The sequence below is a fragment of the Dryas octopetala genome, chromosome 8, assembly GCF_963921425.1.
Source record: "Dryas octopetala chromosome 8, drDryOcto1.1, whole genome shotgun sequence".
In the NCBI taxonomy this organism is placed as follows: Eukaryota; Viridiplantae; Streptophyta; class Magnoliopsida; order Rosales; family Rosaceae; genus Dryas; species Dryas octopetala.
This window is the reverse complement of record NC_141373.1, coordinates 725,209-739,248: the sequence shown is the minus strand read 5'-3', so window position 1 is coordinate 739,248 and position 14,040 is coordinate 725,209. Positions and strand designations below refer to the sequence as shown.

General features: G+C 36.6%; 2 protein-coding genes and 1 long non-coding RNA gene across 5 annotated transcripts; 1 reads left to right on the top strand and 2 right to left on the bottom strand.

Moving 5' to 3' along the window:
• The first annotated feature begins 1,250 nt into the window (after positions 1-1,250).
• Positions 1,251-5,985, top strand: LOC147275629 (sodium/hydrogen exchanger 1-like). Of its 3 annotated transcripts, XM_086253456.1 has the most exons (14): positions 1,279-1,366; positions 1,738-1,942; positions 2,030-2,148; positions 2,362-2,459; positions 2,564-2,623; positions 2,999-3,240; positions 3,321-3,367; positions 3,443-3,509; positions 3,640-3,740; positions 3,896-3,997; positions 4,269-4,407; positions 4,489-4,551; positions 4,752-4,835; positions 4,937-5,985. In XM_086253456.1, exons 2-14 carry the CDS (start codon positions 1,769-1,771, stop codon positions 5,264-5,266), a joined length of 1,626 nt encoding a protein of 541 aa, XP_086109582.1. In that variant the 5' UTR covers positions 1,279-1,366; positions 1,738-1,768; the 3' UTR covers positions 5,267-5,985. The 3 variants fall into 3 exon arrangements, with proteins under 3 accessions (XP_086109583.1, XP_086109582.1, XP_086109584.1); XM_086253457.1 differs by lacking the exon at positions 1,738-1,942 and having other exon boundaries at positions 1,251-1,366; XM_086253458.1 differs by lacking the exons at positions 1,279-1,366; positions 1,738-1,942; positions 2,030-2,148 and adding an exon at positions 2,208-2,237.
• LOC147275628 (uncharacterized) lies at positions 5,799-6,634 on the bottom strand. Its single transcript, XM_086253459.1, has 2 exons — positions 6,121-6,634; positions 5,799-5,984 (listed from the first exon to the last, which is right to left on the bottom strand). Exons 1-2 carry the CDS (start codon positions 6,423-6,425, stop codon positions 5,894-5,896), a joined length of 396 nt encoding a protein of 131 aa, XP_086109585.1. The 5' UTR covers positions 6,426-6,634; the 3' UTR covers positions 5,799-5,893.
• A 1,090-nt stretch (positions 6,635-7,724) lies between these two features.
• On the bottom strand, positions 7,725-8,390 carry LOC147275627 (uncharacterized). Its single transcript, XR_015124013.1, has 2 exons — positions 8,189-8,390; positions 7,725-8,063 (listed from the first exon to the last, which is right to left on the bottom strand). It is a non-coding gene; the product is annotated as an uncharacterized LOC147275627 (long non-coding RNA).
• Positions 8,391-14,040: the final 5,650 nt, after the last annotated feature.

Below are 14,040 nucleotides of genomic sequence, written 5' to 3'. Positions count from 1 at the left end.
CTTTTTTTTTGTTGTCTGAAGCCGATTGGTTCCGGGTTTGGATAGCTTGGCAGGGTTGGATTTGGGTTCAAGTTGTTCAACTGTGCGTTTTAAACTTTTAGCCCAACAATGAATAATTCAAAGTTTTCATTTTAACAAAATTTTCACAAAGTTATTCTACAACGAATGTAAGATGTAAGTATGTAACATGACATTTGAACACAAATTTTTTGACATGATAATCACATATGGCATATTTTGAGTGTGGTTCACCCCATATAGGCGTGTAATGCATAAAACATTTGAATTAAACTTAACGAGAATTTAAAATAGATTTCCATCAAACAGTTAAATTATATATAACGAAAATTTAAAATAAATTTAATTTTCAACAATAAATTAAATTCGACCGTTAAAGACGTTAAGCACTTAGTGATGCTCCAATTACTTTATTGGTAAGAAAGGGAGCCATGCTTAAAAAGGAAAACAACTAACTAATTACATCTACAGCCTAACCATCTCATAAAATTCTCAATCATAACTCTTAAACTTATCGGAGTGACTCACAAAACTTATAGAAAGTTCATAACTAGCCAAAAAGTTTGAAGAGAATTCTCTCAATAAACATGGGTAAATAGAAACACATAAAACATTTCAAATTTGTTAGTAACGCATTAATTGTTTTTTAATTAATTTTTTTTTTTTTTAATAAAAGTATTGGAATTAGCCAACTGAAAATGGTGGAATATGTAGAATAATGAGTTAGAAACTTAGAATTACTCATAGCATGTATTTAGAAGAGTATGCAGTGGTTGAGTTTAACACCAACTAGTGCATGTCAATTAATCCGGAATACTTTCTTATCACACTGACTAGTGAGTAGTGACCAACAAGATAACATTAATCGGGTTAATAGTGAGTCTTTGTAGTTTAGTGTCTAACAACTAACAAGGTCAAAGCTTGGTTGTTGTTGCTAAACAATAAGTCAAGGACCAACCGACCAAGGTAAAAGCTTTGTTGTTGTTTTTAACAGGCAGTCAGACACTTACACTTGTTAGTTCCAAATTAGTAGGTCTCCTCTAATTTTTCTTTTTACTTTCCACAGAGACAATAGTAGCGTAAACTCTACAACAAGGATATAATAGTTGGGTCCCACTTAGATCTCGTATCAACGGCATCGAGCTACTGTATACCGTACCCTCCAGTCTCAGCAAGGGCACCCTATAAAAACCAGCTACTCCTTTCTTTCGCGGTCTTTCATGTTCTTTCCCAGTTAGCAGTCATTCTCTCTCTAAAACTCTTTATATAATCCCAATATTCTTGGAGTCATAGATTTCGCTCTCGTACTGCTGTGCCCAGTGGATTTCGGATGCGTTGGCGATTATAGGTGAGCTCTGTCTTTTTCTTTTCCCGGTTCTGTTTGGTTTCCTGGAAAGTGGGTGAAAGGAAAGTTTTCAACTTTTATCATAATGTCTTGAGCCTCACGTTATATCATCGACTTGTGTTTTCATTTTTCATCTACACTGGAATCGAAAAATTGAAGTTATACATTTCTTTTGTCTATGTTTGTGTTTTTCAAGGTAACTATCAAAATGCATGGTTTGGTTGAATCTTTAATTCGGACTTTGTTATTTTGGTATTAATATTTCATTCAGAGTTAATTAATTTGGTATCTGAAATTAAGCTTCCTGTCAAACTTTTATCATTTTAGCACAAATATAGTAACATATATTTTCTTTGATTGTGAAATTTTATTAGGACTTGGTTGCTATTGAGTGGCTCCATCTCCATGGGTTTCCATATGGGCTCTGGTTTGATGGGGTTGGGGTTAAGATCATCCACTGATGACGATCCCATACATGCCATTACTTTATTTGTGGCGCTTCTTCTTTTCTGCATTGTGATTGGTCATCTCCTTGAGAAAAATCGATGGATGACTGAATCCGTTACTGCCCTTATCATTGTAAGTTAAAAAAAAAAAAAAATTGTATATGATAAAAATGTCATTGTTTTAAAATTTGTGTATAATTGCTATTGTGGTTGATTGCAGGGTCTTTTTACTGGAATTGTTTTTCTACTAACTACCAAGGGGAAAAGCTCACACATCTTAGTATTTAATGAAGATCTTTTCTTTATATATCTTCTACCACCTATTATTTTCAATGCTGGGTAAGCTATGGTTTTGGTATTTTATATCTCAGTCTTCACATTGTGATCTGGTATGTGAAGTATGTGAAGTGGTAATGATAGAAATAATGGTAATGAGGTGATGATTCTAGTCATTATTTTAAATTGTTATTTATCAATATTAAACAGTTTGTCTTTGATGATTTCTCTATGATGTGTTCTTGGTTTTCTTGTTGCATTCTTTTCCCTTACCAGATTCCAGGTGAAAAAGAAGCGGTTTTTTCAGAACTTTATGACAATCATCTTGTTGGGTGCTGTTGGTAGTTTAGTATCATTTGTCATTATATGGCTAGGTAAGTTAATGGCTAGGTAAGTTAAGAATATCCTAGCATGCTAGTATAAGTTTGATATTTCAAGAGATCCTTATCAAAGTTAAACTTTTGTAATCTTGATTTAGGTTCATTGCAGTTATTCAAAAACTTGGACATTGGTTTCCTTGAGATGGGGGATTATCTTGGTAATCTCTCTATGACTTTCTTATTTTAATTTACATAAACTTTGGCATGTAATTACACTTTTTCTATGGGTTTCGGATTCAATGGTTAAATAAATTTTGATGACAGTGGTCAGCCTATGGATTCTGTTTCACTCTATGACTTAACTTAGAATATTGACATATACATAATACTGTGATGAATTTCAGTGAACTCTTTTTAAAGTTAGATCAAAATTTGACATCAGATAATATGTTTGGTTGGAAACAATGGTCCTGCCTCTTGTAAAGCCTTTTCTTCAGTTTGAATTCATAATTTGTGATGCATTTGAAACGTGTATCAGATCATTATATTTCCCTTTATGTGCTCTTATTTTTGTTTTACCTCACTACTTGTAGCGCTCGGAGCAATCTTCTCGGCTACAGATACTGTTTGCACCTTGCAGGTTCTTAATCAAGATGAGACACCTTTACTGTACAGTCTAGTCTTTGGAGAAGGTGTTGTAAATGATGCAACATCGGTGGTACTTTTCAATGCAATCCAGAGTTTTGGTCCCGCCCCCATCACCTCAATTGTTGTCATGGAGTTTGCTGGCAAATTCTTATATCTGTTTCTGACAAGCACGTTGCTGGGTATAGCTGTGAGTTCTCTCTCTCTCCCTCAAACACACACACACACACTTTTTCCCCAATAATTACAACTTGTGTCTTACACTTGCAGGTTGGATTGCTCAGTGCATACATCATAAAGAAGTTGTACTTTGGCAGGTAGCTATTAGTGAAAGTCTTTTGCATTGATTTTATTGATGTTGCTCCTATGATAAATTTTATAAATTTCTCCAGGCACTCTACCGATCGTGAAGTTGCTCTAATGATTCTAATGGCTTATTTTTCATATATGGTGGCAGAAGTAAGATTTTTATTTACCTCTTCTTGTATCAAAGCTCCATCTAGTTTAGTTTCAGATACTTATTCTAGATCAATTGTGACACATGTTTGAACTCTATTGATGATGTTGACAAATTTCATTCTTCTTCCAGCTGTTGGGTTTAAGTGGCATTCTTACTGTTTTCTTTTGCGGGATTGTCATGTCACACTACACCTGGCATAATGTGACTGAAAGATCTAGAGTTACGACCAAGTAAGTCAACTTAAATATCGTTCTTCAAAGCACTAAACCAGAGTTTTCTTTTTCACATGACACATATACATATGTTTGTGTATACAAATATACGTAACATGGACAAAAAAAAGAGTGATGTGTCTGTTTCTCATGTGATGTTTTCACATCTGCAGGCATGGTTTTGCAACACTGTCATTTGTTTCAGAGATTTTCATCTTTCTGTATGTTGGCATGGATGCCTTGGACATTGAGAAGTGGAAATTTGTAAGCCAGAGGTAATACTTATATATATATATAAACGAATGGATAGTTTCATAGTCTAATCATTCCCTGTTACCTATAATTCTATATACTATTGTTGATGGCCTTCCCTGCAGCCTAACCCCTCCCACTTGTTTTAAGGTTATTGAAGGTTTATCTTTCATGTTATATCTAAAGATTGCACATCATATAATTTGTTAAACATAACTTGCTTGTTGCAAATGGCACGTATTTTTTATCTTTTAAGTTTGATTTTAAGTTGATCTTATTTTTCATTTCTAACAGCCCTGGGACATCAATTGGGGTCAGTTCGATATTACTTGGCCTGGTTCTGGTTGGAAGAGCGGCTTTTGTATTTCCTCTATGTTTTGTTTCAAACTTAACTAGGAAATCTCACAGTGACAAGATTGGATTTAAGCAGCAGGTAGCTATTTTTGGCATATTTTACTTTCAAGCTTTTCAGCTTCTTGAATTACTTGGTGACTCGTTGATATAACTCAAACAGGTAACAGTATGGTGGGCTGGACTGATGCGAGGTGCTGTATCTGTGGCTCTTGCTTATAATTGGGTAAAGAATCAAATTCATTGAGTTCCCATTTTATTTATGCCGCTCAATATCATGCTGTAGTGACTGGCCGTGCACTTGGATGACATTATCACAGCATCTAACTCTTTATGCTGCATAATTAGATATGTTATCATGCTTGCCCTTCATCATGTGATTTGTGTTTTCATGTAATGAAGTTTGTATTATTCTGTGTTTCGCAGTTTACAAGGTCAGGGCACACTCAATTGCGTGGAAATGCAATCATGATCACTAGTACAATTACAGTAGTTCTCTTCACTAATGTGGTATACTTGTTGTCCTGCTCTTCTTTTTAACCATTAAATTAACTTTTTATTGCGAGTTCATTTGTTAATTAGTGTTCTTAATTGGTCTTTGGCCATTGTAGGTGTGCGGATTATTGACTAAGCCTCTTGTAAGGTTCTTGCTGCCGCCACATAAAGACTTGAGTAGCATGCTGTCCTCTGAACTATCATCTGAGACTTTGGCTTTGCCACTACTGGCTAATGGGCATGATCTAAAATCAGACATGAGTGGCGATCAAATTCCCCGTCTAACTAGTCTGCGTTTGCTCTTGACAAGACCAGCTCATTCAGTCCATTATTATTGGCGACAATTTGATGATGCTTTCATGCGTCCTGTGTTTGGCGGTAGAGGATTTGTTCCACACATTTCTGGTTCACTGAGGGAACATGGGGAGGAGCATATGTTACAGTAGTTTTATGACTTGAGGATTGTTAGAATTGTTAGAATTGTTGGCCCCATATTGCCAACTCTGTGTAAATTGTTGAAATTATAACTTATATAGGCAGTCCACCCTTGAAATATTCTAATGCAGGATGAAAACCTAGGATTAATGTTTAATACAAGATGATGAGAGAGCATTGGAGGCAGTCATGAGTGTTCGAATGGTATTTCACATTCCGGATTGTTGGTGAATCTGTGCATCTATATCATGCGTTGGAGAAGCCCTAACCCACTCTTAGCCTCGTTATTTTGAAGAACTTTCTTATCTGCCCAAAGTTTTGGTTGTATATAGCTTTCCTTAATTTTATAGAAATTCAATAAGAAATAGAAACATTACTCTTCACGCATTGTGGTATGGTATGTCTATAAACATAGAATTTTGTGTATATATACTTTCTTTCTAAAAGTAATGATTGCTTGAGTTAAAAGATTATCTTTGGTTCAATTTTGAAGAAAAGAACAAGATTCAGTTTAATTGATCATCCAGAATTCACACTATACCCTTGCTCACTGAATCAAATACATATAAATAGAAGTCTGAGTCATTAGTCGACTACTTTAAAATACAGCCAACATCAGTGTAGTAAAACAAAATGGATCAGAAGGGGGGAGGTCCAGGAGGACCATATCCACCACGAGGTCCACCAAAGCATTCCTGTAGCAAACCACAGCAGCACAAGCAGTAGAAGCTGCAATGCAATTCCCCCAATAACAAAACCCATTTCAGTTTTCAAACCACATAGATACATACTTTGCATGCACTAACAAAATTAACAAAAAAAGGGAATTACAAGAAACAAATATTCAATGAAAGTTCACACTTACCAAGAAGATATCATGCTGCATAAGCCATCAGCAAACCCACCAAAAAAGCCCCCAGGTCCAGGCCAGAAACCAGGTCCGCCTAGTCCAGGACCCCAAGGTCCGCCAGGTCCAGGACCCCAAGGCCCTCCAGGTCCTCCCGGTCCTGGACCCCAACCGGGTCCAGGACCCCAGCCAGGTCCACCAGGGCCTCCAGGCCCTGGACCCCACCCTCCTGGTCCGCCTCCGCCAGGTCCGCCTCCACCAGGTCCTCCTCCGCCAGGTCCGCCTCCACCAGGTCCTCCTCCACCAGGTCCGCCTGGTCCCATCACTGACCCTGTTTCACACTAGCACCACTGCAAATACCACCTCAGGCCACCAAGTGAGACTGTAAGAGAGTGCCAAGCAAAACTTCAATTATGGAGATGTAGCTGATCCTAATAAGAATATCAAAGCTAGCTAAACCAGTTCAATTATATATATATATACATACACCAAATCAATGTGGGAACACACACGCAGCTTGTGCTTACTTACCCTCTAAGCATTTGATTTGCTAAATACAGCTTTTAGAGATTACGTATAAACACTTCTAGCAACTCTTCACTCAAAAGTCAAACCTGCAAGTCAAATCACACACAACCATCCTTCCTCAACTTACCATTCTAACTTACAACAGTATTTATTGACCAAAAAAAAAAACTTATTAACAGTATTTACAACCAACAATAATGCTAGTTGTCCCACATTTTTTTTCCCATATTTGTATCCCACCTGATGTGTCATTACCTTACTGGAAGTGTATTTCCTTTTTCTTTTTTTGGTTTTAATTTTTAATTTTTAGTGTCCAATGTATGAATGCCATGTAAGATGGTATGAAATTGTGGTATAAAAATGTGGTAAGTATAGCATTACTGTTACAACCAAGTATGTACAGTGGCTAAGTGAGTCATTCAAGTAAACTTTTGTTGGGGCTGAGCTCAAATTGCTCTAGCAATGGACTAATGGGTAGTTTATAATATCTCCATCAGGAATTGATACTGGTTCATACTGTTGAAATAAACATCCCACATCAAAAATATGAAGTCTTGCATAGTGGTTTATAAGAGTTTGAGGATGAATGCTAGATTTTTTCATGGTATCAGAGCAGGCTATCCACGTATTAGACTTGAGTAATGCCACTCCTACAGGAACATGTTGAAAGAAAGATCTCACATCGAAAATATGAGGCCTTGTATAGTAACTTATAAAAATTTGGACTACTCCTTCTATTACCAATTGATTTTTTACATAGAGGCACAAACTATTGAGTAACAATGATTTTGCTACAACACATGTTCTGGGGTTGACTTAAACGTTACTATGTTAGTATCAGTCAATGGCTAAATGCAGAGCGGAAAGGGTCATCATTTAAAGATTGCATAAACTGCAGAACTAGTTATGAGTTATGTGCATAATCACAATCTCTGCTATGCCTCCGGAAGCCTACAACTTTTAGCATCACAACACACACATATATAAAGGGTATATTTGTTTGGTTGCAATCTTTATAGTCACTTATTGTACGTAGTATGTCTATAAATATAATTTGTCTATATATTCTTTCTAAAAGTAAATGATTGCTTCAATTAAGGATTGTCTTTGGTTTCAATTTGGAACAAAAGAACAAGATTCATTTAACTGAATGAATTTAGAATTCACCCGATACCTTGCTCATTGAATCAAATTACATAAAGAACATAAAAACAAGCTGATCAACTACATACAAATAGAAGTCTCAATCATTAGTCGACTACATTAAAATACAGCCAACATCAGTGATTAGTGTAGTAGTACACTAGTACTAGTACTAGTAGCAAAACAAATAGGATCAGAATCGAGGGCCGCCGCCACCACCAGGTCCACCACCACCAGGTCCGCCGCCAAAGCAATTTCGAAACAAACCACAGCAGCACAGGCAGCACAAGCTGCAATTCCCCCAAAACAAACACACTTCAATTTTCAATACACATACTATATTTTGCAGGCACTAGCAAAATTAACAAAAGGAAATTACAAGAAAACAAAAATTCAATGGGAGGTTCATACTTACCAAGATGATATCATGTGGCATATGCCATCAGCACACCCACCAAAAAATCCCCCAGGTCCGCCTCCACCAGGTCCGCCACCACCAAAGCCGCCGCCACCAAATCCGCCACCACCAGGTCCGCCACCACCATGTCCACCACCACCAAATCCGCCACCACCAGGTCCGCCACCACCATGTCCGCCTCCACCAAATCCACCACCACCACGTCCACCACCACCACCTCCGCCACCACCTCCGCCACCACCTCCGCCACCACCATGTCCGCCTCCGCCAGGTCCCATCACTAACCCCTTTATCACACTGGCACCACCGCAACTACCACCTCAGGCCACCAAGTGAAAGTGTGTAAGTGCCAAGCAAAACAACTTTAAGTCTGCAAATGTAGCTGATATCCTAATAAGAAATTAAGAATACCAAAGTTATCTAAATCAGTTGAGTTGAATTTCTATATATAGACACCAAATCAATGTGGGAAGTCGAAACACAGGTGGCTTGTCGAAACACAGGTGGCTTGTCTAAACACAGGTGGCTTGAGCCTACTTACCCTCTAAGCAATTGACTTGCTAAAAATATCTTCACTCAAAACTCAAACCTGCAACTGCAAGTCAAACCACACAACTATCCTTCTTGAACTTATCAATCTAACTTGTATCAGTATTTCTTATTTACAAACAAGTGCACGGTGGCTAAGTGAGTCATTCAAGTCAACTTTTGTTGGGACTAAAGGGTAGTTTATTATATTTCCATCAGAAACAGATACTGATCCATATAAGCAGAAACTTTGAGTACAATGATTTTGCTACAATACATGTTCTGGGGTTGACTTAAATGTTAGTATCAGTCAATGCAGAGAGAGAGAAAAGGGTCATCATTTAAAGATTGCAGAAACTACAGAACTAGTTGTAAGTTATGTGCATAATTGCAATGTCTGCACATGTAAAAGAAGCGAATGTGACTTCCTGCTATGTCTCCGGAAGCCTACAACTTTTAGCATCACAACAGACACACACATACACATATAGTCACCAGGTTGGGTTGCCGTGGACAGCCTTCATTATAAGATAAGAAATTTCAATGATTGAATTAATGCAAAAAAATCAATATATCGTGGGTGTATTGAATTCGAAGCATCATAGAAAATTCTAATAATTCATACAGATATGAAACACACACATGTTTTTGTATACAAATATATGGAACATGGACAGAGAAATCATGTGATGATTTCTCATCTGTTGTTTTCACATCTGCAGGCATGCTTGTGCAATACTCTCAATTTGTAAGCAAGAGCTAACACCTGTTTGTAAACAATGGATAGTTGATAGTCTAATCATCCCCTGTTATGTATACATGTGTATACATATATTAATATTACTGATGATGACCTGCCTTGCTGCCTAACCCCTCCCACTTATTTTAAAAGTCTTTAAAGGTGCACTTTTTATGTTACATTATAAAGATATCACATCATATAATTTGTAAAACATACCTTGTTTGTTGCAAATGGCATGTATTTTTCATTTCAATTCATTTTGAGCTCATTTTTTATTTTTCACATCCCTGGGACATCAATTAGGATCAATGTTCGATATTACTTGGCCCGGTTCTGATTGGCAGAGCTGCTTTTGCATTTCCATCTTTTGAGTTTTTTCCCAAACTTAACTAACAAATCTTAGAGTGACAAAATTGGGTTTAAGCAATTGAAGAATGAATCAAATTAGGTTTAATGAGTTTTCTGTTGCATAGTAGATGGCATTTTTGCAGCCGTAACTCTTCATGCTGCGTGATATAATCAGATTGCGATATCATGATTCTTTTCATTATGTAATTTGAAAGAGTTGCATGAGTTTCCTTTATTTTCTAGGAGAACAGAGATTTTGCCAGATTTTTATCATGTATTATATACAGCAGTTTATTTAGGCAATCACTTTGCCAAGATTTCTAATGTCTTTGTCAATCCCATTGATTATGGAATATATTTTTATCAGCTAGACTTGATTTATACATAAATTCAATCATTTAGCTTGTACTATAACAGCTGTTTATTTAGTCAAACACTGTCTATAATTTTGTAATTTGCATCTCTATCAATCATTCAATCCCATTGATTGATTATGCTGTCAATTGTAATAGTGGAGATCAGTGGAATCAATCCACATACATTTGTAAAACAAGGGCTTAAGCCCTTAATGTAAAGGCTCAGATTAGCAATTGGGCACATTCTAATTTTTCTTATTCGTACGGTCGCACCAACAATTCATATAGAATCAACACCCGGATTATAAATTTTCATTTTTCAGGCCAAAAAAATTAAAAGCTGAAGACTTTTTCTTTTCCTGTAATTTCTCAGCAACCAAACAAACAATAAGCGTTAAGATTTAATAAACCAAGTGTAAAAAGGAAAGGAAGGCCTCAGATTAGCATTTTGGCACATTCCGCATCCCAACGACAACCCATGTGGAGGAAATCCACAAATTGCGCATAAACGTCGTCGCTGCTCATGGCCTTACGCTTCTCATCATCAGCGATTCCTAACCGAAATAAAATCGACGTTTCATTTTCAGAAAATTGAAAACAAAAATAAAAGATTGGATCTTTCTGAAATTCAGAACCCACAGAGATCTCAAAGACAGCCAGCAAACTCCGATTAGGGTTTTGACAACACCGTCTGTGGAGTCTGAAGCTTTGCCCATTTATATTTGAGTAGATTCGCATTGGTGCCCTTGTCACTTTATATGCTTCAATTTTTACCCCAAATTTTTTTGGTATTTTGCTTTTACCACAATATTAGCCATTAGGCAAGGCCATTCTCCCCATGAATCCGATCCTAGCAAGACCCGCCCCGAATGGGATTCAGGGCAAATATGAGTAAGGGTGGAATCAGTTCGGTAACTAAACCAACGGAGGAGGAATGCCACATAATGGAATCGATTATTGACATTTTCGAGTTTGGTTGGGTTCGATCGACGATATTGACGATGTGATTTAAGTTTTTGGTGTTTCGAGGGAGGTGGTATCCAAACCGTTTCTGACTCCGATTGTGACAGTGCAGCTCGAACACCAACCAAAATTGAAAAAGATACAAATAACATCGAACCAATCGGCTCGGTAGGCATTTTTTTAGTATTTGGGTAAAAAAAAAACGTAGTCCTAGGTATGAGAATAACACCCACTCTATGTCCGTCTCGTATTAAATTAATGTTTGTTCGTCTTCTTAAGGTAATGTATGTAACTTCTAAAAAAGTTTAATGTTTGTAATTTATAATTTTAAGATATTATGTTATAATATTATATATTTGTAATTATTTTTATCATTTTAATATGAGGAAATAATAATTCAAACTATGATATTGATTTTTCCCATTGGAGAGGTCTTCAATAATAAAAAAAAATATCACTAGGCCAATTGTCGGTTATCATCTAAAGGATTTGGAGAACCAAACATTTTTCTTTTTCCTATTAAATTAGTATTGTTGTATATGTAGGCATACTAAAGGAGCTAGGATGACTGGCTGAGGATGTGGTAGCAATGTAGCATAGCATCTGAGGATGGGCCTCTACCTTGGATATCAATGTCGGCCCACAGGGCTTGCGCATGGCAACATTGAGAACCCAATGTGACAAAATTGGTCCCAAATTGGCAAAGCCTGGGACAGATTAAACCTTGAATCAGTGGTCCACTTTTAGTTGGACCATTAATGGTTAAAAAGTACGTACGTATAGAGTAGCTCCATCAATGAACTAGAGCCATCAGATCAAAATATCAAATTGGGTATGGGGATTTTAATTCAATCTGAACCATCCGAGGACTGAGGAGTACTGAGGACCACCACAACTAGCTAGCTATGAGCTATTTTCAACCAAAAAGTGCAGCTGCCGCACCCATGAGTCATGACATAAACTGCTCAGAACCTACAGATGGGAATTGATAACTCATATATGTGTTATATATATATATAACATCTTGGTGTGAGGCTTCACCCACAAGTGGTCCTCAAGAGTTAATTAAGACCATACCCTTCTTTACCATTATTATAGCAAATGATGTTGCCCATTAACCATTTCTTCATCCCACAATATACCCACGTGATATATTCTAAGGTTGGAGAGAACATGCATACAAATGCTTCTTCAATTCATGGTGTGCATGTGTTGGCAAGTATTGAAGAGCTAGCTAGCTAGCAATCTTGGTATTCTTGGTTTTGGAGTATTAATTAATCACTACTTCACTAGCTACCTCAACTACTACCTCAAATAGAAATTGCCAATGATCAAATCTCCACTATTTAAATTCTAGATAACTTGTAGGGGATTCTAGCTCAAATAGTTATATTCATGACAAGAATTCGATATGTTTTTGTAACTCAAATTGACTAAGTAGGAGCTAGGAAAAAGGGTTGGATCGAGTCTTGTAACCCCACATTCATGTATAGTATAATGTCCAAAATATGAAAAACAAAGTAGTGGAGAAGCAAATTTTTGTACAAGGAAATATCTATTTGGTTACTGATATTGTGATTAAACCATCAACTCAACTCTCAAGCGTGCCGAATCTTGGTTTGTCTTGTTGTTAGACAAAGTTTCTAGGAAGGCTGCAGATAGAACATGGTGCCTCTACTTTTATTGGTAAGATGTGTAACTGCATTGCAAGCTAGATAGCTAGCTTGAGTGGTGTGTACTACTACTACCCACTATTGCAGCATTTATATGCATGATTGATTGTCTCAAACCAAACAGTCAGCTACGAGTTTTGGATTGTTTACCATAGAATTAGACTGGACATCGTTTGTCAACAAAGTAGTCAGCACAAATCTCATATTGATTCATGTGTGTTTGTATTCTCGGACATCATATTTGGTAGCTATTATATATTATGTGTTTGTATACTCGATGATCGAATTTGAATCTAGCCCCGATAAACATTAAAATGTCATATCTAGATCGACATTATCAGATCCAAAATTTAGGATGTCAAACAACCTTGAACCGTGGGCACCAAACCCCAAATGGTGACCCAAAACCTTGTATCTTGAAACTGAACCTCTAATCGTACGTCATGCTCCCTAAAAATTTGCATGTAACTCTCACAATTAATGAGTACATGACTAACATGTAAAGAGATGATATGAGAATGTAAATATATATACTTATTACATTCAAAATTTTCTCTCCCCCGAAACTAGGAATTTCATGTTGTGTGGGGCCGGGATAACTTATCCCAACTCTCTATTTGAGACAATTTATCTGTACAATAGGGACTCAGATTATTTTCAATGCAGTCAACAAACGTGGGAATGCACTATTTTAGTCTAGTCTCATTCATTTGTCCCGCAGAATAAAAGGGTTTATGCCCGTGTTAATTGGACTCAAGCTCACTTATTTTTGTTTTTTTCTGGAGTCCTCTAGGAATTATTCATTTACTAGAGCTACGTGTTAAGTGTGTTCTTGTAAACGAGTCTTAGACATTATCCTTTGAAAATCACAATTATTATTGTGCATAATATATAATTTGTCAACCAAATGTTATCTTGATTTTTTTTCACATTCATTGCAATATTTTCAATTATGAAATCGTACGCGTTTATAAAGATTCAAATCCTCTGTTTACTTTGACAATTTTTTTTTTTTTAAGAGAATGTTGATAAGTCTTTTGTTTAAGAAAATCAAACCATCGCTTTCAAAACTAAAAATTTTAAAACCACATTTTAATCGTGTATCCTATTACTACTAGTACTTTATCAACCAAATTAGGTGAAATTATACCCACCCGGCCACGTGTCAACATGCATGATAAGGCCGAACAATTAGGTAATATTCCAACTCATTCAAAGGCATACCCATAATACGTACGT